Source organism: Caretta caretta, chromosome 4 (genome assembly GCF_965140235.1).
Source record: "Caretta caretta isolate rCarCar2 chromosome 4, rCarCar1.hap1, whole genome shotgun sequence".
In the NCBI taxonomy this organism is placed as follows: domain Eukaryota; kingdom Metazoa; phylum Chordata; order Testudines; family Cheloniidae; genus Caretta; species Caretta caretta.
Genome location: NC_134209.1, coordinates 151,085,868 through 151,102,936, shown reverse-complemented (window position 1 = coordinate 151,102,936; position 17,069 = coordinate 151,085,868). Strand labels below are relative to the sequence as shown.

Below are 17,069 nucleotides of genomic sequence, written 5' to 3'. Positions count from 1 at the left end.
AGACAAAAATTGTAAACTAATCAGTTATTTGCCTCAATATTCTAACCATTTTAACGCTGATAGGCTAGATTTCCCAATGCTAAGCCACTAATGCATCAGGAAATCCCAACCATTGGCGTCAAGAGGTTACTGATAACTGTGGAATTCTCAACATAGTTTGATTTCTTTTGTTTTTTTTAAATACATTTAGCTCTGACTTGAAAAAAAACCCAGAGGGATCAGGAGTGGTGCAAACAGCAGCTGCTAATCCTCCAGTAGAGCCTAGTGTGGCAAAGGAAGAAATCATTTCCAACTCTGTCAAAGCCGAGACTTCGACAGTGCAGATAGAAGCCTCTGAGTTGGAGCCTGAAAGAACGGTACGTGATTCTGCTACAAAGCCATCGGAAGTTGAAACATCCAAGGGGGAATCTGAAGTTGCAGTTACTGGCTCAGCTACCAAACCAGCTGATGATGAATTATCCAAAGTTAAATCAGAAGAGATCCTGCTGCCTCCTTTCAGTCTTCAGAAGGAAGAGGTAGTTAAAGATAACTCTGAAACAGAATTATTGGAATCTGCTATCACAACTGTAACAGAAGGAGAAACTAAAGTGAAACCTGAAGAATTGCCTGTTCCTGTCAGTGGATCATCAGAAGAGTTATCCAGTGTGGGCAAGCTAGAAGATGGGCAGTCAGACTCTGCTGTGAAACCAACAACCATGGAAACAGCTGAGGCTGTTTCTGAAGCAGTGCCACCTGATTCTGCTGCGGCTTCAGTGGAAATGCTGTCAGCTGAAGACATACAATCAAGCAACACATTGGATACTCCTGTAAAAAATGCTGTTACTGATGCAGTGGAAACTAAACTTGAAATACCTGTGGTCAATGTTGTGGTGTCTATAGAGAAGAAACCAGAAAAGCTAGTGGCCAAAGTCGGGCCAGCCTTGGAGAAGAAACTGGAAAAGTCAGCGGCTAAGATTGGGGCAGCTATGGAGAAGAAACTGGAGAACCCTGTAGCCAGCATTGGGACAGATACAGAGAAGAAACCAGAAAAGCCAGTGGCCAACATTGGGACAGATGTAGAGAAGAAACCCGAAAAGCCTCTGGCCAGTGTTGGGACAGACATAGAGAACACTGAAGAAAAAGTGCTGAATGAAAAGAATGAGAGAACTTTAATCAAGGCACATCAAAATAAAGGACCAGGACAAGTTAAAATAGATGAAACCAGCAAAGCAAGTACGTCTGCTGCCGCATTTGTATCCATCAAGGAACCTACCTCTGTTAGTAAAACAATCTTAAAGGCTGTGGTGTCTATCCCTGATATATCAAAGTCAAGAGTTATGATGCGGAGAAATGAGACTTCTCTGACTAGAACAGAGGAGCAGAAAGCTTCCTCAAAACCTGAGACCAGAAGCAGATCTGCTACTGAGAAGAAACTTTCATCAAAAGAAGTGGGTCAGCCAAGAGCTATTGGCAGCAGATCAAGTCTGCCAGATAGCATCACCAAGTCTAAACTGGACATAAGTCCTGTTGTTGTAAAGGGAGGCAGTGGGAGGAGTTCATCTCAGCAAGACAAGGACTCAAGAGTGGACTCTAGGGGTAGTTCAAAGCAGTCTCAAGAGAGAGAGAGTAGATCATCCAGCATGAAGAAAGACGACAACGGCAATAAGGTGAGAAGGGCAAGAAGGCTGGTTCAATGTGACTGACCAGTAACTAACTCTGATGCTTCTCCCAGATGTTGAATATGAGACAGTAAGATTATGTTCCCCTTCCCCTTTCTGTAACCTGTTGAACTGATTTGGGCCAACAGTCAAGTTGGAGTAGTAGGATGGCAAGCAACCAGTTGTGTACAATTCAAGTATGTAACTGGTTTGAAAATGATACTTGGATAAAATTGCAGGAAGGTAACTTCTGTAAGCAGGTCTGTACTGAGTGTCATAACTTTATGTTCTTGGTATAGTTCTGAATGGGAAAGAAGTTTTCTCTCCTTTTGTGAGCTGATGCTTCCTTTGTCAAGTCCTAGATTATCCTGCACAGGCACTGGTTGCTGAAAGGTGAACAGATAACTAAACAAGACGTTACCGGTGACTTGGTACTAGAGACTATATGCCTGGACTTATAATTGGTGGTTGGCTTAGTTCTGTACATGCCAAGCATGCAATCAAATGACTCTATCTGGATTGTTTAAAAAGAACTTCCTTAAGAGAAGAAGTTGTTTTTGACGAGATGATTGATTGGCTAACTTGTTTCATTTAAATTTTTGTCTAATTTTGCAGGTTCCTACTGGTCGAATTAGTAGGAATACTAAAACTGGCTCTGGTGGCAACGTAAAACCAAAAGAGGTAAGGAACCAAACGTAGTTGAACTTACAGTAGCGATTTTCTTTGAGAACAAAATAAGTTTAGCTTTATTTCTTGCGAGCTCTTGCTCAGTGGATTTTTCAGGATACTGTTCGTTACAACTTTTTATTAGTTGTCTGTAAATTATGTTCATCTTGGGAAAAGAGCCTGAGTTTCCTGTTTCAGGAATATAAAAAGCTTAACTTTCTTTGACGGGGTAATTTTTAGGTCCCAAATTTTGCCTGCTTCAAAAAGGAGCCTGTCTGACTATTAGATCTCAAGTTTGCGTATCTTAGAGCTCTTCCTTACAAGTGCCGTGATGAGGCATGGGATAAGAATGACAGAGACAATCTTCCCAGGTCCTCTCTCAAATAACTGGTGTAATGGGAGGGATCAAAACCAATCACAATAACAGTGCCTCTCCCATAAACAAATCATTTTTGTGCTTTATGCTAGAGAGAAACAATACTTACATTCCTGATATGCCATTTGCTGAAATAAGGGATTGGTAGGTATTAAGTTTTTATAGTTTTTACAGATAGCTGAGTTGAAGAAGCCTCAGTTTGACTCTCCCTCTGTTTCATGTTGTTTGTTGTTGGCAGGAAGGGAGAAGAGGGGAGAAAAGTCAGTTTTTCAATATTACGTGCTTCCTTTTCTCTCCATAAAGTAGATGTTGACTGACATTATTTCCAGGGCTGTACTAAAATAATCACTGAGATTGGTACAGATGCTGCAAATTGAAAAAGGCACAGTAGATGTGGAAAGTCAGTTACCAATCCAGGATTGATGTGTAGCTTTATTTTTCACCGTTCTACAACTTGACACAGAGCATTTCTCCGCCTGCAGGGAAAAAAAGAAGGCAAAAGACTTGCTTTAGTTAGAGATGTGTAGCCAGCCACTCTCTCCTTCCCCTCCAGTCTTGGCTATATATTCCATCTGATTTACACGGTAATCTTCGTGTACTCTTTTGCTTTCTGATTGGTAGAGAGACACTGTTTTTAGTGCTTATTGCCTGCAAAATTTGAGAAGACGACCTACAATAATTTCATTTTTGAGTTTGAAAGAAGTCATTTAAAAAAAAACTTGGCTGTATTCTGTTTCCTTTCTTAAAATGACACGTGACATTGCACGTCGATCAGTTTGTTGTGCTGGCAATTTGATTTTTGCCAGGACTACCAAAAAATGAGGAATAAGGGTACAGTCCCTTTTTATATAGCTATGGTATTTGATAGGAAAGAGGGAGTCAAATTGCTTTGGGCCTAAACTGTTATAGGAACAAGTTTTTCATCTCTCCATGTGCAAGTGCAGAAGTGTATACGTTGGCATGATGGAGGTTTTGACAAATTCATTGATTACTTATACAACAAATTTGATTCCAAATTTGGAGCCAGGAGGCTGGATTTTTTTTTAACTTACATCACACTGTCGAGTTAATTTCTGCTGCCTCCTTGATTTTCATCTTATTACTTATAAAGTGCCTTCAGAAGGACTCTCTCCCACCTATCAGACTGGAGAGAAAAAACAAGTTATGAATCAAAACAGACTTGAATCCCAAATAGACAGTTTTTAGTTTCCTACTCCTGTGAAAATGGCTTAACCATTTTGGAGCAAACAAAATTCTAAATTAGCACCAAAATGTTCACCATCTATTTACATCTTTTTAAAATCAGTCGAAAATAATTCAGTTTTGTAAACAAGTTAGTGAAAGCCAACACCCAATATCCTTCTTTGCCTTCTCACCGCTGCATGTGCCATTAAGTCACAACCTCCTCCTTTTTCCACTCAGTCAAGGCCCTCACAAAACCGAAACCTCCCATGTCTCCTCTGAAAAGGGTTATCCACAACAAGGAATGGCTGTGGATATTGGTGGGAGAAAGGGTTGAGGAGGAAGAGAGAGGAGGTTAAAGGAAAGAAGGTCGAGAGAGATTCTCCTCACCAGTTCTGTCAGTATGTATGTTGGAGCCGTAGTGAATGTACCACACTTTAGATGTCAAAACCAGAGAATAAAAGGTTGGAAGGAAAGAGAAAAGGGGATATGTAAGGTGAAATGTCTGAAGGGAAGAGAAAAGACTTTAAAGAGTGGACAGTTTGAAGCCTGTCTTATCTGTTACATCAAATATCGTCTCCACCCCCCAAGTGCTGACATTGTTTGAAGAGTTAAGGCTACAGTTGAATTCTTGCAAATTCAGAAAAACATTTAAAATATACACTGGCATTGTGGTCCATTTTAAAAAAAATCAAGTCTACCCAGGTATGATTTTGGAAAATTCTCAAGTATCTACATTCCTTTGGCTCATCTTCAGAGTAGAAATGTCAATACTGAATAAACTTGCAACTGAGCCCATAAACTCAGCAAATTACTTTTCTTTCCATGAGTTTCTTGTGTATATGTTCCTTTTGATATGCATCCATTCACATAATTAATGTTTTGTGCTACATACACAAAATAAAATGTCTTTGATTTCAGTGGGGTTTTTCCATTTTCGTGTATGATACATCATTTAGCTATTGAACTTCAAAATTTCACTGTCAGCTTCAAACTGCAGATGCCTTTCACAACCACTGAATTCACCTGAAAAATTGCAGTTTCAGGTTCTGTCTAAAAATGTGGATGACGGACATTATAGTATTGGTGCACTTTGCCTACTAAATTAAGTTTTACATTTCACAGGAAGAAGAGCTTTTCCCATTTAACTTGGATGAGTTTGTTACTGTGGATGAGGTTGTAGAAGAGACAGACTTTCCTCTTCAAACCAGGCGAAATCCACCCCGGGGGAAAAGAAAAGATTCTGCTAAAAATAACTCTTCCTCTGAGCCTATTGCTAAGAGGAAGAAAGGTAAAAACTCCATAGCACATGTTGCTGAGAGCGAATTATCCTTTGTCACTTTGGATGAGATTGGAGAAGAGGAGGAGATGACTGCACAATTGGTAGGAGACTCCAATTTAGAAGCAATAACAGACCCACAGGGTCTAGTTACTGTGGATGAAGTAAATGAAGAAGAGGAGCTGATTTCAGAAGCAGTGAAAGACCCACAATCACTTGTTACTTTAGATGAGATATCTGAACAGGAAGACTTTTCACATGATGTACCTAAAGATGTCTCCAGTTCAGTTTATGAGGAGCAAGATCTTCTAAAAGCAGAACCCTTGGTAACTGTGGATGAAATAGGAGAAGTTGAAGAGCTCCCTCTAAATGAGCCTTCAGATTTGAATATTGAGGAGACCTTAAAACCTAAGGAAGAGGATGATAAACGGGCTACTGAGGATCCTGGTGACTTTATCTCTTCTCAGCTGCCTGAAGATCCTAGTACTTTAGTGACAGTAGATGAAATACAGGAAGACGGTGATGATCAGCCTCTAGTAACTTTAGATGAAGTTACTGAAGATGACGAAGACTTTTTGGCAGATTTCAACCGTTTAAAAGAAGAACTAAACTTCGTTACTGTAGATGAAGTTGGGGAGGAGGATGAAGAGGAAGAAGAAAATACTTTTATAGGCACAAACCTGGAGGAGGAGGATATTGTTGCAATTGCAGGACCAGAAGAAATGGAAATTCTGGCAGATATAGGGCCAGAAGAGGAGGCTGCTATTGCAAACTCAAAGTCAGAAGAAAAGGAGACTCTTGAAGCTGACACAAAGGAAATAGAAAATGAGACCCTTGTAGCAGGTACACAGGAGGCAGACAAGGAGGCACTTGTAGCAAATACAGAGAAGACTGAAAAAGCTGAAGTTTGGAACAAGACAAGTGAAAAAGAGATCAAAGGAGAAACTGAGAGTGAGCAGCAGTCTGCAGGTAGGAACTGATACAGTTTTATAGATGCATTTTAAAATATATAATTAACATAAAGACATTTAAAACTATGCTAATGTGTCATTTAATATTAGCCAGTATCTGTCAGGGCAGATAACTGGATATTGTATCAATGAAGAGAAGAAACAAACTACCTAAATAAAAGCGTAGAAGTTAAATATAATCTTTAATTACAGAGCTAAGCCTGAGCAAAGCGCATGAATCAAATGAAATGGGGAGACAAACTAAGAACAAGCAGCAGCCTCCAGGTAGGAAGTAGAGCCAGAAATGGACAGAAGCATTTGTGATCTACAACTGCAGACAAATTAAGGTCAAATATATTAGAATAAGTATAAAAGGGTGAGAGTTTAGCAGGGAGAGCTTTATAGAATTTGACTCTCACCAATGCTAATGCATAGTGTCAATCCAGTATTGCTGAGTTTTCCCTCGCATCAGTGATACATTTCAGTTCTGATACGCATCATCTCCTGTTCTAATTATTTTCCCCACTACTGACCTGAAGTTAAGATATAAATATGCGTGTCCAGAAGTGAAGGATTTATGGATTAAACTGTTATCCTACTTAGTCCCTGTGCAATTGATAGTCCTTTGGACATATATTACTAATGGAGACGAATGAGAGATAAACAAGGCAGATGGGGAAAAATTGCAGAGGCCACAATCTTAATTACAACAGGGAACTTCTTAAACTTTAGCTTATGCTAATCAGTAGGCATCACTTTAGTGCCGGTTTGGCCAATCCAAAAGGAATAATTGTAACAGTCCCAAAAGTCTGTACATGTCACAGATCTATTAGCGGAGTTTTCTAAACTCTGTTTTTTTAGACTGTTTTCTATATGAATCTAAATTAAAGACTTATCTCACACTTTCATTTGTATGAAAACATACTGTGTAATATCAGCAACAGGTGGTGAAAAATTATTTCCTTTCATCATTCTCTGGGAGAACCACATTTCCAAAGTTACTTGCACATATAAAAAGCTTTTTTTTTTTAAATTGCCAAATGCTTAAATTTTTCACTGGTAATTTTAATGGTATTGATAAATCTGAAGAAATGCTTTTTGATACATGGTGAATGAGTTAATATTCTTTGTTCTGTATTTATGTAGTGAAAACCCCAGGCAAAAGAGGTAGGCCTAGGAAAAGACCAATTGTTCCACCAGCTGAGACACCTGTTGAAACAGAGCAAGAAAAGTGTGACAAGAACACTGAGGAGGAAGCAGATAAAACAGAATTAGTGGAAGGCTCAACTTCTGAGTCCAGCAAGGAGAAAATGGGAAAAGGTACCTTGACTACCCCAGAATCAAATAGTTTGAATGAAGACAGTCAGACTGCAACTGTTAAAGAATCAGATACAGAATCTGTATTACCTGATCTAAATGCAAGTCTACTGCTTGATGCAGATATAAAGCAGGAAGTCTGCAGTGAGACGCCTTCACAATCTTCTGAAAAAACTGTGAAAGGTAAGGGCTGATGTAGAGATTTGTTATCTTGCTTGTTCATAATTTTTCATTGGAGTCTCATCCATTTTCAATCTAAAAGGAAGCTGTAGCTGTTTTTGTAACAGAACATTTTGAAACTGCTTTGTTTTGTTTTTTTAATTTTGCCCTTTCAGGTTTTTTTGCTTGGTTTAGGTGTATACTATATTGCACAACATGATAGAATTCCTATAGCCAGAATTCAAGAACAACCCTTAAAGCATTGATGTGTACTTTTCTCAGCTTCTTCCCCTCTACAGGCCCCACACTCCTCCAGGATTCCAGGTACAATTTGCCTCCCCCTAGTCTCTGGCCCAAAGGTCAAGTTGAATAGATTAACAGTAGAGACAGATTTTTAGGAGAACATGCTAGGATGGAAAGTTTCAAGCAATGAGTAGGTAGGGAAAGTCAGTACTTATTAGTGCTCCCTCTAGTCTACCCAGCCTTTGGAAAGTTGTTCCTCGATTCTGTTCTCATTCATGACAGTGCTTCTGCAGATTCACAGTATGAGATAGTGTGCCATGCCACATTACCTATGGAGCCCATTTTAAAATGGTTAACCATTGGGAGACTGCATATGAATCCTCTATTTTGAGCATTCTAGAAACAAGATTACAAAAGCCTCCAACTGTTACTCAAATTCAAGCTGCAAAGTCCTGCAGCTTTATGTTGGGGTGCCTTAATGTTTGGGAGCTCAGACACCCACAAAGATTTTTTTCTGTTTTCTACACTAGTAAGCACAATGATGCTTCAATTCTAACTGGGGCCTTTGGGTAAAATCATATATAAATGTTTACTGCTAATAATGACAATGCAATCACCCATTTTCTAGGGGAACCTATCAATCTGCATGTCTCCAGAAGCAAATATTTTGGTATTACCTTAGACCAAGTTAACCAGGAAACTCTTTCTACAGACCCTTAATTTTTTTTTTATGGAATCAGTGTTCTCCAGTCCAAATGAAACTAGTTGACATGTGTGCAGTATTTAAAATTCAATATTGAGCAGCATATCAGTCAATTATACCTGTATAACATAAGTTTGTGTTTCAGTAAACTGAAATGCACTGAGAATGTTACGACAATCTGCATGTCCTTCTAATGTTTTAATTTATATGTGGATACAGAAGTCAGTCTTAAGCACTGATATCAGGAACTGAAATTTGGTAATAGAGTGCACTTCAATCTAGTTGACCAAGGTATAACAAGATCCAGTGGCTGGAAGTCAAAGCTAGACAAATTCAGACTAGAAATAAAGTGCAAATTTTTAACAGTCAGAGTAATTAATCACTGGAACAACTTATCCAGGTATCTCACTAGGGATTTTTAAATCAGGAGTGTTTGTTTTCCCTAAATGATAGTCTAGTTCAGTCACAGATAAATATTGGACTTAAAGCAGGAATTAATTCAGGGAAATTCTATGGCATGTGTTATAAGGGAGGTCAGACTTGATCACAGTGGTCCCTTCTGGCCCTGGAATCTATGAATTCTGAGCTGATGTCTCTACAAGGGAGAAACTGAGGGCAGTTGTAGTGCTTCTTTTGTCTGTAATGAGCTTCATGCTGGAAACAAGGCACTTGCAATGACATAGTAAAACACAAATGTTGAATTTCAAGTTCATCTGGTGATACCATCCCTGTGTCTATTTAAAAAAAAAACAAAAGAACTCTCTAGCTTGGCTAAGCCAAACAGTGTAAGAAGCAGTAACGGTCATAGACCTGGTGTTTGCTTCCCACACTAATGAAAAATATTTAAGCTATGTACCAAATACCTTTAAATTAGTGTAAGTCTTTGCTTCAAACTCTATTTTATGGTTTTAACAGATGAATTTGGATCAGGAGATACAGAACCAGAGTCTAAACGAAGAAAAGTTGATTCCTCAGCAGATAAATCCAAGACACAAAGCACTCCAAAAGGTAAAATCTAAAATCTTTGTTTAATGTTCTAAATCCCAATAAAACTTGATTTTAGTAACGAATATCTTAATTATAGGAACTGTGGGCATTGTTTATGCATATTTATAAATAAAATGTGTGCATATATTCACTGAATAATCTGATGTTTCTGATGGATGAAATAACTTTTTACACCTGTGACAATTAAAGATTGTACAAGGTTTATTTCTAGTTGCTGTGAATGATTTGCTAGGATGTTCTGTTCCTTAAGGGTATGTCTACATTGCAGTTAGCTGGCACATGTCAGCCATGGGTGTCTGACTTGGACTAAGGGGCTGTTTAACTGTAGTGTAGATGTTTGGGCTTGGGCTAGAGTCTGAGCTTGGGGACGCCAGAGGGTCTATCCTGAAATTGAACAGATATGAGATTTTAATTGCAGTATAGACATATCCTAAGATTTAAGGCTTTTTGAATGTTGGGAGTTGAGATGTCCATGTAAACTGATCTTTGTGGTGCCATAATTTTTAATTTTGTTTACGGTGTTATTGTAGCCATGTTGGATTACTGGATTTGGGAAGCATGTACATGCACAGGGCAAAGGAATTTATTAAGAAATTTGAATTCTGACACGATGCTTGTATAAAATTGTCCTTGATCTAGAGCATGCTTCCATAATTCACTTAATGAATTATATTATGTTTAGGGAGAACAGTATGTATAAAATGATTTAAATGATGCAAAGACTAACAAGGCACTTAAGATGTAAGGTATAATTTGTAATTATTATGTTCCTAAAGTTCATGCTTCAGGGGGTCAGGAAAGGTTACCCCCTTAAAACCACATCATATTCTGGGTTTTCTTTGGTCTCTTTCCTCGGATTCATCAGAGGTGGGACACTGGATGGGTAGGATGGTGCTCTGCAGTGGCACCAAGCATTCTGTCTTTCACATGCTTAGCTGGATGGGTCATGCTGTATGTGCTCAGGATCTACATATGTGGGGCCAGGAAGGAATTTTTTCCCTTGGTCAGGTTGGCAGTGACCATGCCGATTTTCACCTTCCTTTGCAGCATGGAGTGAAGGTCACTTGCTAGGACTATCTGGATATATCTTGCTTAATTTCTCGCCATTTCAGGGGCCTTGGGAACTAGTGAACCTCGGTCCCTCCTATTTTGTTCCTGTGGCACATAATGGTTTAATCTTCTGTGGGCTGTAATACCCAAATAACTAATTTGGTTGTTGGGGTTAGCATGCGAATGAAGAGTTGGTGATCCCTTCCGGCCTTACTAAAAGAGACCGCCACCCCCACACGCGCACATTTTGGTTAAATGTACCTGGTAGATTTTAATTGAGAGTTGTTTATGAATTGTTAAATTCCCCTTCTCCCCCCCCCCCCCTTTTTTTTTTTTTTTTTTAGGTTTAGATTTTCTTGTTCCAAAGGCTGGCTACTTCTGTCAGATCTGCTCGCTCTTCTACGCAGGTGAAATGTCTATGAAAAATCATTGCAAGACACTGCGTCATCAGCAGAATATGGAGGTAACAATTTTTGATTCTTTCCCTTTAAACCGTAAGTAATAAAGTACCTGAGATTTTTAAATCTGTTTTGTTCTGTCAACTGCTAATTATCTCAGGTAGTGGTTTTGCTAAACCGTAGGTTCTAGGTGAAAAGAATGGTTTGTAAACAAATTGCAGATAGATGCAAATTATATTATTTTTTTCAATACGTTGACACTCATGGCTATGTTCTGTAGATCAAATAAAAATAACTTCTAGAGTGTACTACACTTCAAATTAAAGAAATGAAGTTATTAACCCCTTAATGACCTTGACCATTGAGTTAAATGCTGGGAAATCCTATCTGTGATATCTTCCCCTCCCACGAAGGTGTGGGAGGGATATTAGTTGTCTTACCATCTTTGGCAAATCTCCATATATCTATATTTAGAGCCTAGCCTTGCCAAATGTTACTGAGTCATCAAGGCTCCAGACTGTGATTAAAATGGCTGCACATGTAACTTAAGATACTAATTTGACCATCAGAAAATTTAATTTAGGAGTCATTTATACCATCTCCTCAATGGTGCAGGTGTGTGCTTTGGGAGAGTAAGAGGAGCATTGATAAGTGCATTTTACCAGCAGACCTGAAGATGAGTCTCTAGGCAAAATTAACTGGCAAACTTCGGTGAGGATAGAATCTAGTCAATATCAGGAGTTGGCCAGCTTCTGGTTGTTCAATACATGTAAATGTGCATTGTATTTAGAACATGATGCATATCCTGCCGTGGAGAATTAAGTGTTAACTGCAGTGTCTTGTCATTGGCTACAAAGTAAGACGTTTTAAAATCTTTTCCCCCACAGAAATTCATGGCCAAGCAAAAGGATGGGAAAGATGAGGAGGAAGACGAGGGGGAAGAACTTAGTTCCAGGTGATCTCAGGAGGAGAGAAGAATTCTTTAAAAGAATTTAATTTAGGGTCCAGTAAATTTTGTGTCTTTTGTTATGATTTAATTTGTAATTTTGTTTCAGAAGCAAACTCTGATGTTGTATAAATTTGAGTTCAAGGTAGACAAAGACAGAGAAGAAAATGTATGGTCATTTTGATTTCTATATCAAATCATCTGGCTTAGGAGAGATCTCTTATATGTTGAAATAAATGTTCTTACTGTATAGTTAACACCATGTGATTGTGTTTGGTGTAATTTCATGTTTGGCAATTTACTACATCCAGAGATCCACATTTAGTGTTTCTTCGCAGATCTTAGCTATTAAAATTTCAATCTTCATATGTTTCATGTAGAGCTGAGTGAATTGTCTTCTGAGAACAGTAAATTCATTGAAAAATATATTTTTCGAGGCATCAATTATTTACCAGTTCGGGTCAAACTTGAATAGTTTCAGTTGAAAAAGCTGCAAACAGAAATTGTGGAAATGTCAAAATGGTTTATTTTCAGTTGACATTGCTGAAACAAAATGTCTGTTTCACCCAAACAACATTTTTTCAGTGTTTTTTATTTGAGCAAGAAAAAACGGAGAAATTAAATTTTGCTTAGAAATTAACTGATATTTTTGTTTCCCAGTTCTTTCAGTTTGGCCATGGAATGGGAAAATCTGTTTGCTCACTGTAGTTTCATGTGTTCTGAAGGCCTGATCCCACACCTTTTGAAATCAGTGTAGTTTTGTTCTTACGTCAGTGGGAGCAGAATCTGGCCCTCAATTTGCTCTGTATAATGTTTATCACTAAGCTTAAGGCAGAGTTATTCTGAGCAAATAGGTGTTGTTGTCTTCCTCCATGAGATAATAGAAGGCCTTTGGGTAAAGAAAGCCGAACAGTCAGCGATCTGTCTGGAAGTGCTTGGCTTGGTTTTGGATATTCGTCTAATATGTACCTCAGGCATTCTTGCTACCTTCTCCTCTTCTCTACCCCCCCCCCCCCCACACACACACACAACATACCTGAATCTCAGAGAAATCGCCTCTGCTTTGACTGTTTACCGTTTACCTAGATTGCTTTCACCTAGATTGCTGCCTGAAATTTTCCTGTCAGACCCACTTTAACAACCTTAAATGTTGAATGGATGGTGTTGTGCATAACCCTTGTCCTGCAGATGTAATGAATGAGAGCTCCCACCAGTCAAAGCAAAGATTTGTTGGACCTTAAAAGTCACATCATATCATTGGTACAGATATTTTCAGTGTAATCGAGTCTGCTCAAGAAAGATCCACGGCTGAGTTCTTAGCGTGATAGAACTCTCCTAGTAGCAAAGTCCAGTCCATCGGGCATTTACAAGCGCATATTCCTTTGGGAAAGTGGGGGAGTAGTTCCATGCATTCCTGTGAAACTCAGGCCACATCTCTGTCAAAAGCATGGGAGACAACACCTGATTTTTCACTCTGTAAATTACTACCTTCTACTGAGGGATACAGGCTGCGTTAAAAAGAGGGAGGAAGGGCCAAATTCTGCCCTGAATTACATCTGTGTGATGAAATCAGTGGGCCGGGGAGGAGGCGTGTGTAACAGAGGGCAGAATTTGGCCCAGAGTTCTCAAAAATGAAGAGCTTGTTTTCAAGAGTTCAGAAAAGTGATGTTAAAATAGATAAGACAGATGGTTTACTGTAGAAAAGTTGGGTGTTGGAAAGCATTTATAAAACTTCTGAATGGCAAATGTTTTTCCAACAGAGTTAGGTCCTGTTATCAGTTGCACAGCGTGCTCCAGGATAAACCATGGCAACTTTTGAACCTAGTTTTCAAAAACCGTTTACTGCAGTTACAGGAATAAAGTGTAAAATTGTTTGTTATGCAGCTGTAACTTTTAAGTGGGTGATTTTTTTTTAAAAAAAACATGTCTTGTGGACTTCTGGAAAGGGACAATGCCCTCCCTGGAACTGGTTGATCTTTTTTTAATAAAAAAAGCAGATGCAAAACTTGGGTTTTGTTGAAAATAGCAGTTACAAAGACACAAAGGGAGAAGTTTCCAAAGGTGCCCAGTGAGGTGCTGGGCACCTAACTTACATGGAGAGATGGCTGCCCACTTCCCTTTTATGCCTTTGAAAACTTCTGCTAGAATTATAGTATGGTGTAAACAAGTTGCTGTAATTTTACCTGTTATACTTACAGAGAAAGCAACACCCTATACAAAGTAAATGTATTACTTCTGGGGGAATTCTGCGCCACTGTGCATGTGCAGAATTTGTCCCCTGCAGATTTCTTTGCTTCCCCTCAGAAAAATAGCTTTCTGATGGGGAAGCAAAGGGAAGCCACAAGAGCGATTATGCAACCTCTCCCCCAGCAGTATGTTTCGGGTGCTCAGGGCAGCTGGCAGAGAGGTAAATCACTGTAGGGCAAGGGGCGGGACTGGGGAAGACCCAGCTGGTGGCTCTTACCCTATGCCAGGCTCAGCTGCTAGTCCCAGCTGGGCTGGGGAGGATGAGACTTCCTCTTCCCCTGCACAGCATCCAGGGCCATGTCAGACCCACTCCCAGATTTCTCCCCTGGCTGTAGGAAGCTCTGAAAACTCCCCACCACCCCTTGCACTTCCAGCTCCTCAACTGCAGGGGGAGGGATCACTGTAGGGAGCTGCTCCTCCATCTGCCCAACCCCCGCATCCAGATGCCCTTGTACCCAGACTCTCCTGCTGTACCCATAACCCCCACTGATGAGCCCCACTCCCCCTGCACTTGGACTACTCCAACGAGCCACCCAGATCCCCACCCTACCAAGCCCCAACCAGCTGCACGTGGATCCCCACCCTACTGAGCCCCCCACACCCAGACCTCCCTTCCGAGTTCTTCCCCCGCCCCCGCGCGCACCCCCTCGAGCCCCAGCCACCTTCACCTGGACCCCCCTGCAGAGTCCCATTACTGTTGCATCCAACAAGCCCCTGTGCAGCCAGATCCTGCACCTGGATTCCCCCACTAAGTCGCCCACACCCAGATTGCCCCACAACTGGTTTTGCAGTTCCATTTTCACCTAGTAGAGAGCAGCAGTGACGTACAAGCCAAGATAGCTCCCTAAGTTAGCCAGCTCTTGGGGGATTTACCTCCATAGCAGCCATTGTGAGGCTGCACCGGTGCAAATCAGTAGTACAGATGGGCAAAGTTCCTGTTTGTACCGATGGAACTGAGTCAAACCACATTAAGTTCCATGGGTTCAAGTAGTGACGTTACCTGTCTGCGCTGGTTTGGCTACACTGGTGGCTGTGGAGGCAAATCTCCAATTTAGACAAACCTCAAGCATATGTTCACCCAAATCCTACCAGGTTTCAGAGTAACAGCCGTGTTAGTCTGTATTCGCAAAAAGAAAAGGAGTACTTGTGGCACCTTAGAGACTAACCAATTTATTTGAGCATGAGCTTTTGTGAGCTACAGCTAGCTTCATCGGATGCATACCGTGGAAACTGCAGCAGACATTATATACACACAGAGATCATGAAACAATACCTCCTCCCACCCCACTGTCCTGCTGGTAATAGCCAATCTTTAAAAAAGGGAAGAAGGAGGATCCTGGGAACTACAGGCCAGTAAGCCTCACTTCAGTCCCCGGAAAAATCATGGAGCAGGTCCTCAAAGAATCAATCCTGAAGCACTTACATGAGAGGAAAGTGATCAGGAACAGTCAGCATGGATTCACCAAGGGAAGGTCATGCCTGACTAATCTAATCGCCTTCTATGATGAGATTACTGGTTCTGTGGATGAAGGGAAAGCAGTGGATGTATTGTTTCTTGACTTTAGCAAAGCTTTTGACACGGTCTCCCACAGTATTCTTGTCAGCAAGTTAAGGAAGTATGGGCTGGATGAATGCACTATAAGGTGGGTAGAAAGTTGGCTAGATTGTCGGGCTCAACGGGTAGTGATCAATGGCTCCATGTCTAGTTGGCAGCCGGTGTCAAGTGGAGTGCCCCAGGGGTCAGTCCTGGGACCGGTTTTGTTCAATATCTTCATAAATGATCTGGAGGATGGTGTGGATTGCACTCTCAGCAAATTTGCGGATGATACTAAATTGGGAGGAGTGGTAGATACTCTGGAGGGCAGGGATAGGATACAGAGGGACCTAGACAAATTGGAGGATTGGGCCAAAAGAAATCTGATGAGGTTCAATAAGGATAAGTGCAGGGTCCTGCACTTAGGACGGAAGAACCTAATGCACAGCTACAGACTAGGGACCGAATGGCTAGGCAGCAGTTCTGCGGAAAAGGACCTAGGGGTGACAGTGGACGAGAAGCTGGATATGAGTCAGCAGTGTGCCCTTGTTGCCAAGAAGGCCAATGGCATTTTGGGATGTATAAGTAGGGGCACAGCCAGCAGATCGAGGGACGTGATCGTTCCCCTCTATTCGACGTTGGTGAGGCCTCATCTGGAGTACTGTGTCCAGTTTTGGGCCCCACACTACAAGAAGGATGTGGATAAATTGGAGAGAGTCCAGCGAAGGGCAACAAAAATGATTAGGGGTCTAGAACACATGACTTATGAGGAGAGGCTGAGGGAACTGGGATTGTTTAGTCTGCAGAAGAGAAGAATGAGGGGGGATTTGATAGCTGCTTTCAACTACCTGAGAGGTGGTTCCAGAGAGGATGGTTCTAGACTATTCTCAGTGGTGGAAGAGGACAGGACAAGGAGTAATGGTCTCAAGTTGCAGTGGGGGAGGTTTAGGTTGGATATTAGGAAAAACTTTTTCACTAGGACGGTGGTGAAACACTGGAATGCGTTTCTCACCCCCAGAAAACCTGGATTTATGCTGGAAATGGCCCACCTTGATTATCATGCACATTGTAGGGAGAGTGGTCACTTTGGATGGGCTATTACCAGCAGAAGAGTGAGTTTGTGGGGGGGGGCGGAGGGTGAGAACCTGGATTTGTGCTGGAAATGGCCCAACTTGATGATCACTTTAGATAAGCTATTACCAGGACAGTGGGGTGGGAGGAGGTATTGTTTCATGATCTCTGTGTGTATATAAAGTCTGCTGCAGTTTCCACGGTATGCATCCGATGAAGTGAGCTGTAGCTCACGAAAGCTCATGCTCAAATAAATTGGTTAGTCTCTAAGGTGCCACAAGTACTCCTTTTCTTTTTTCCAAA

General features: G+C 40.8%; 1 protein-coding gene across 5 annotated transcripts in view; it reads left to right on the top strand.

Annotated features, from left to right (window-relative positions):
• Nucleotides 1–12,340, top strand: part of ZNF638 (zinc finger protein 638) — a 72,228-nt gene extending 59,888 nt beyond the window's left edge. For 2 of the 5 annotated variants that reach the window (XM_075128167.1, XM_048846438.2), the window contains 8 exons: nucleotides 191–1,646; nucleotides 2,253–2,318; nucleotides 4,987–6,109; nucleotides 6,304–6,375; nucleotides 7,237–7,590; nucleotides 9,428–9,520; nucleotides 10,915–11,033; nucleotides 11,856–12,340. In XM_075128167.1, coding sequence (XP_074984268.1) covers nucleotides 191–1,646; nucleotides 2,253–2,318; nucleotides 4,987–6,109; nucleotides 6,304–6,375; nucleotides 7,237–7,590; nucleotides 9,428–9,520; nucleotides 10,915–11,033; nucleotides 11,856–11,927 — 3,355 coding nt within the window. In that variant the 3' untranslated portion in view covers nucleotides 11,928–12,340. The remainder of the gene's footprint in view (nucleotides 1–190; nucleotides 1,647–2,252; nucleotides 2,319–4,986; nucleotides 6,110–6,303; nucleotides 6,376–7,236; nucleotides 7,591–9,427; nucleotides 9,521–10,914; nucleotides 11,034–11,855) is intronic. The other 3 variants (XM_075128169.1, XM_075128170.1, XM_075128168.1) reach the window with 3 other exon arrangements.
• Nucleotides 12,341–17,069: the final 4,729 nt, after the last annotated feature.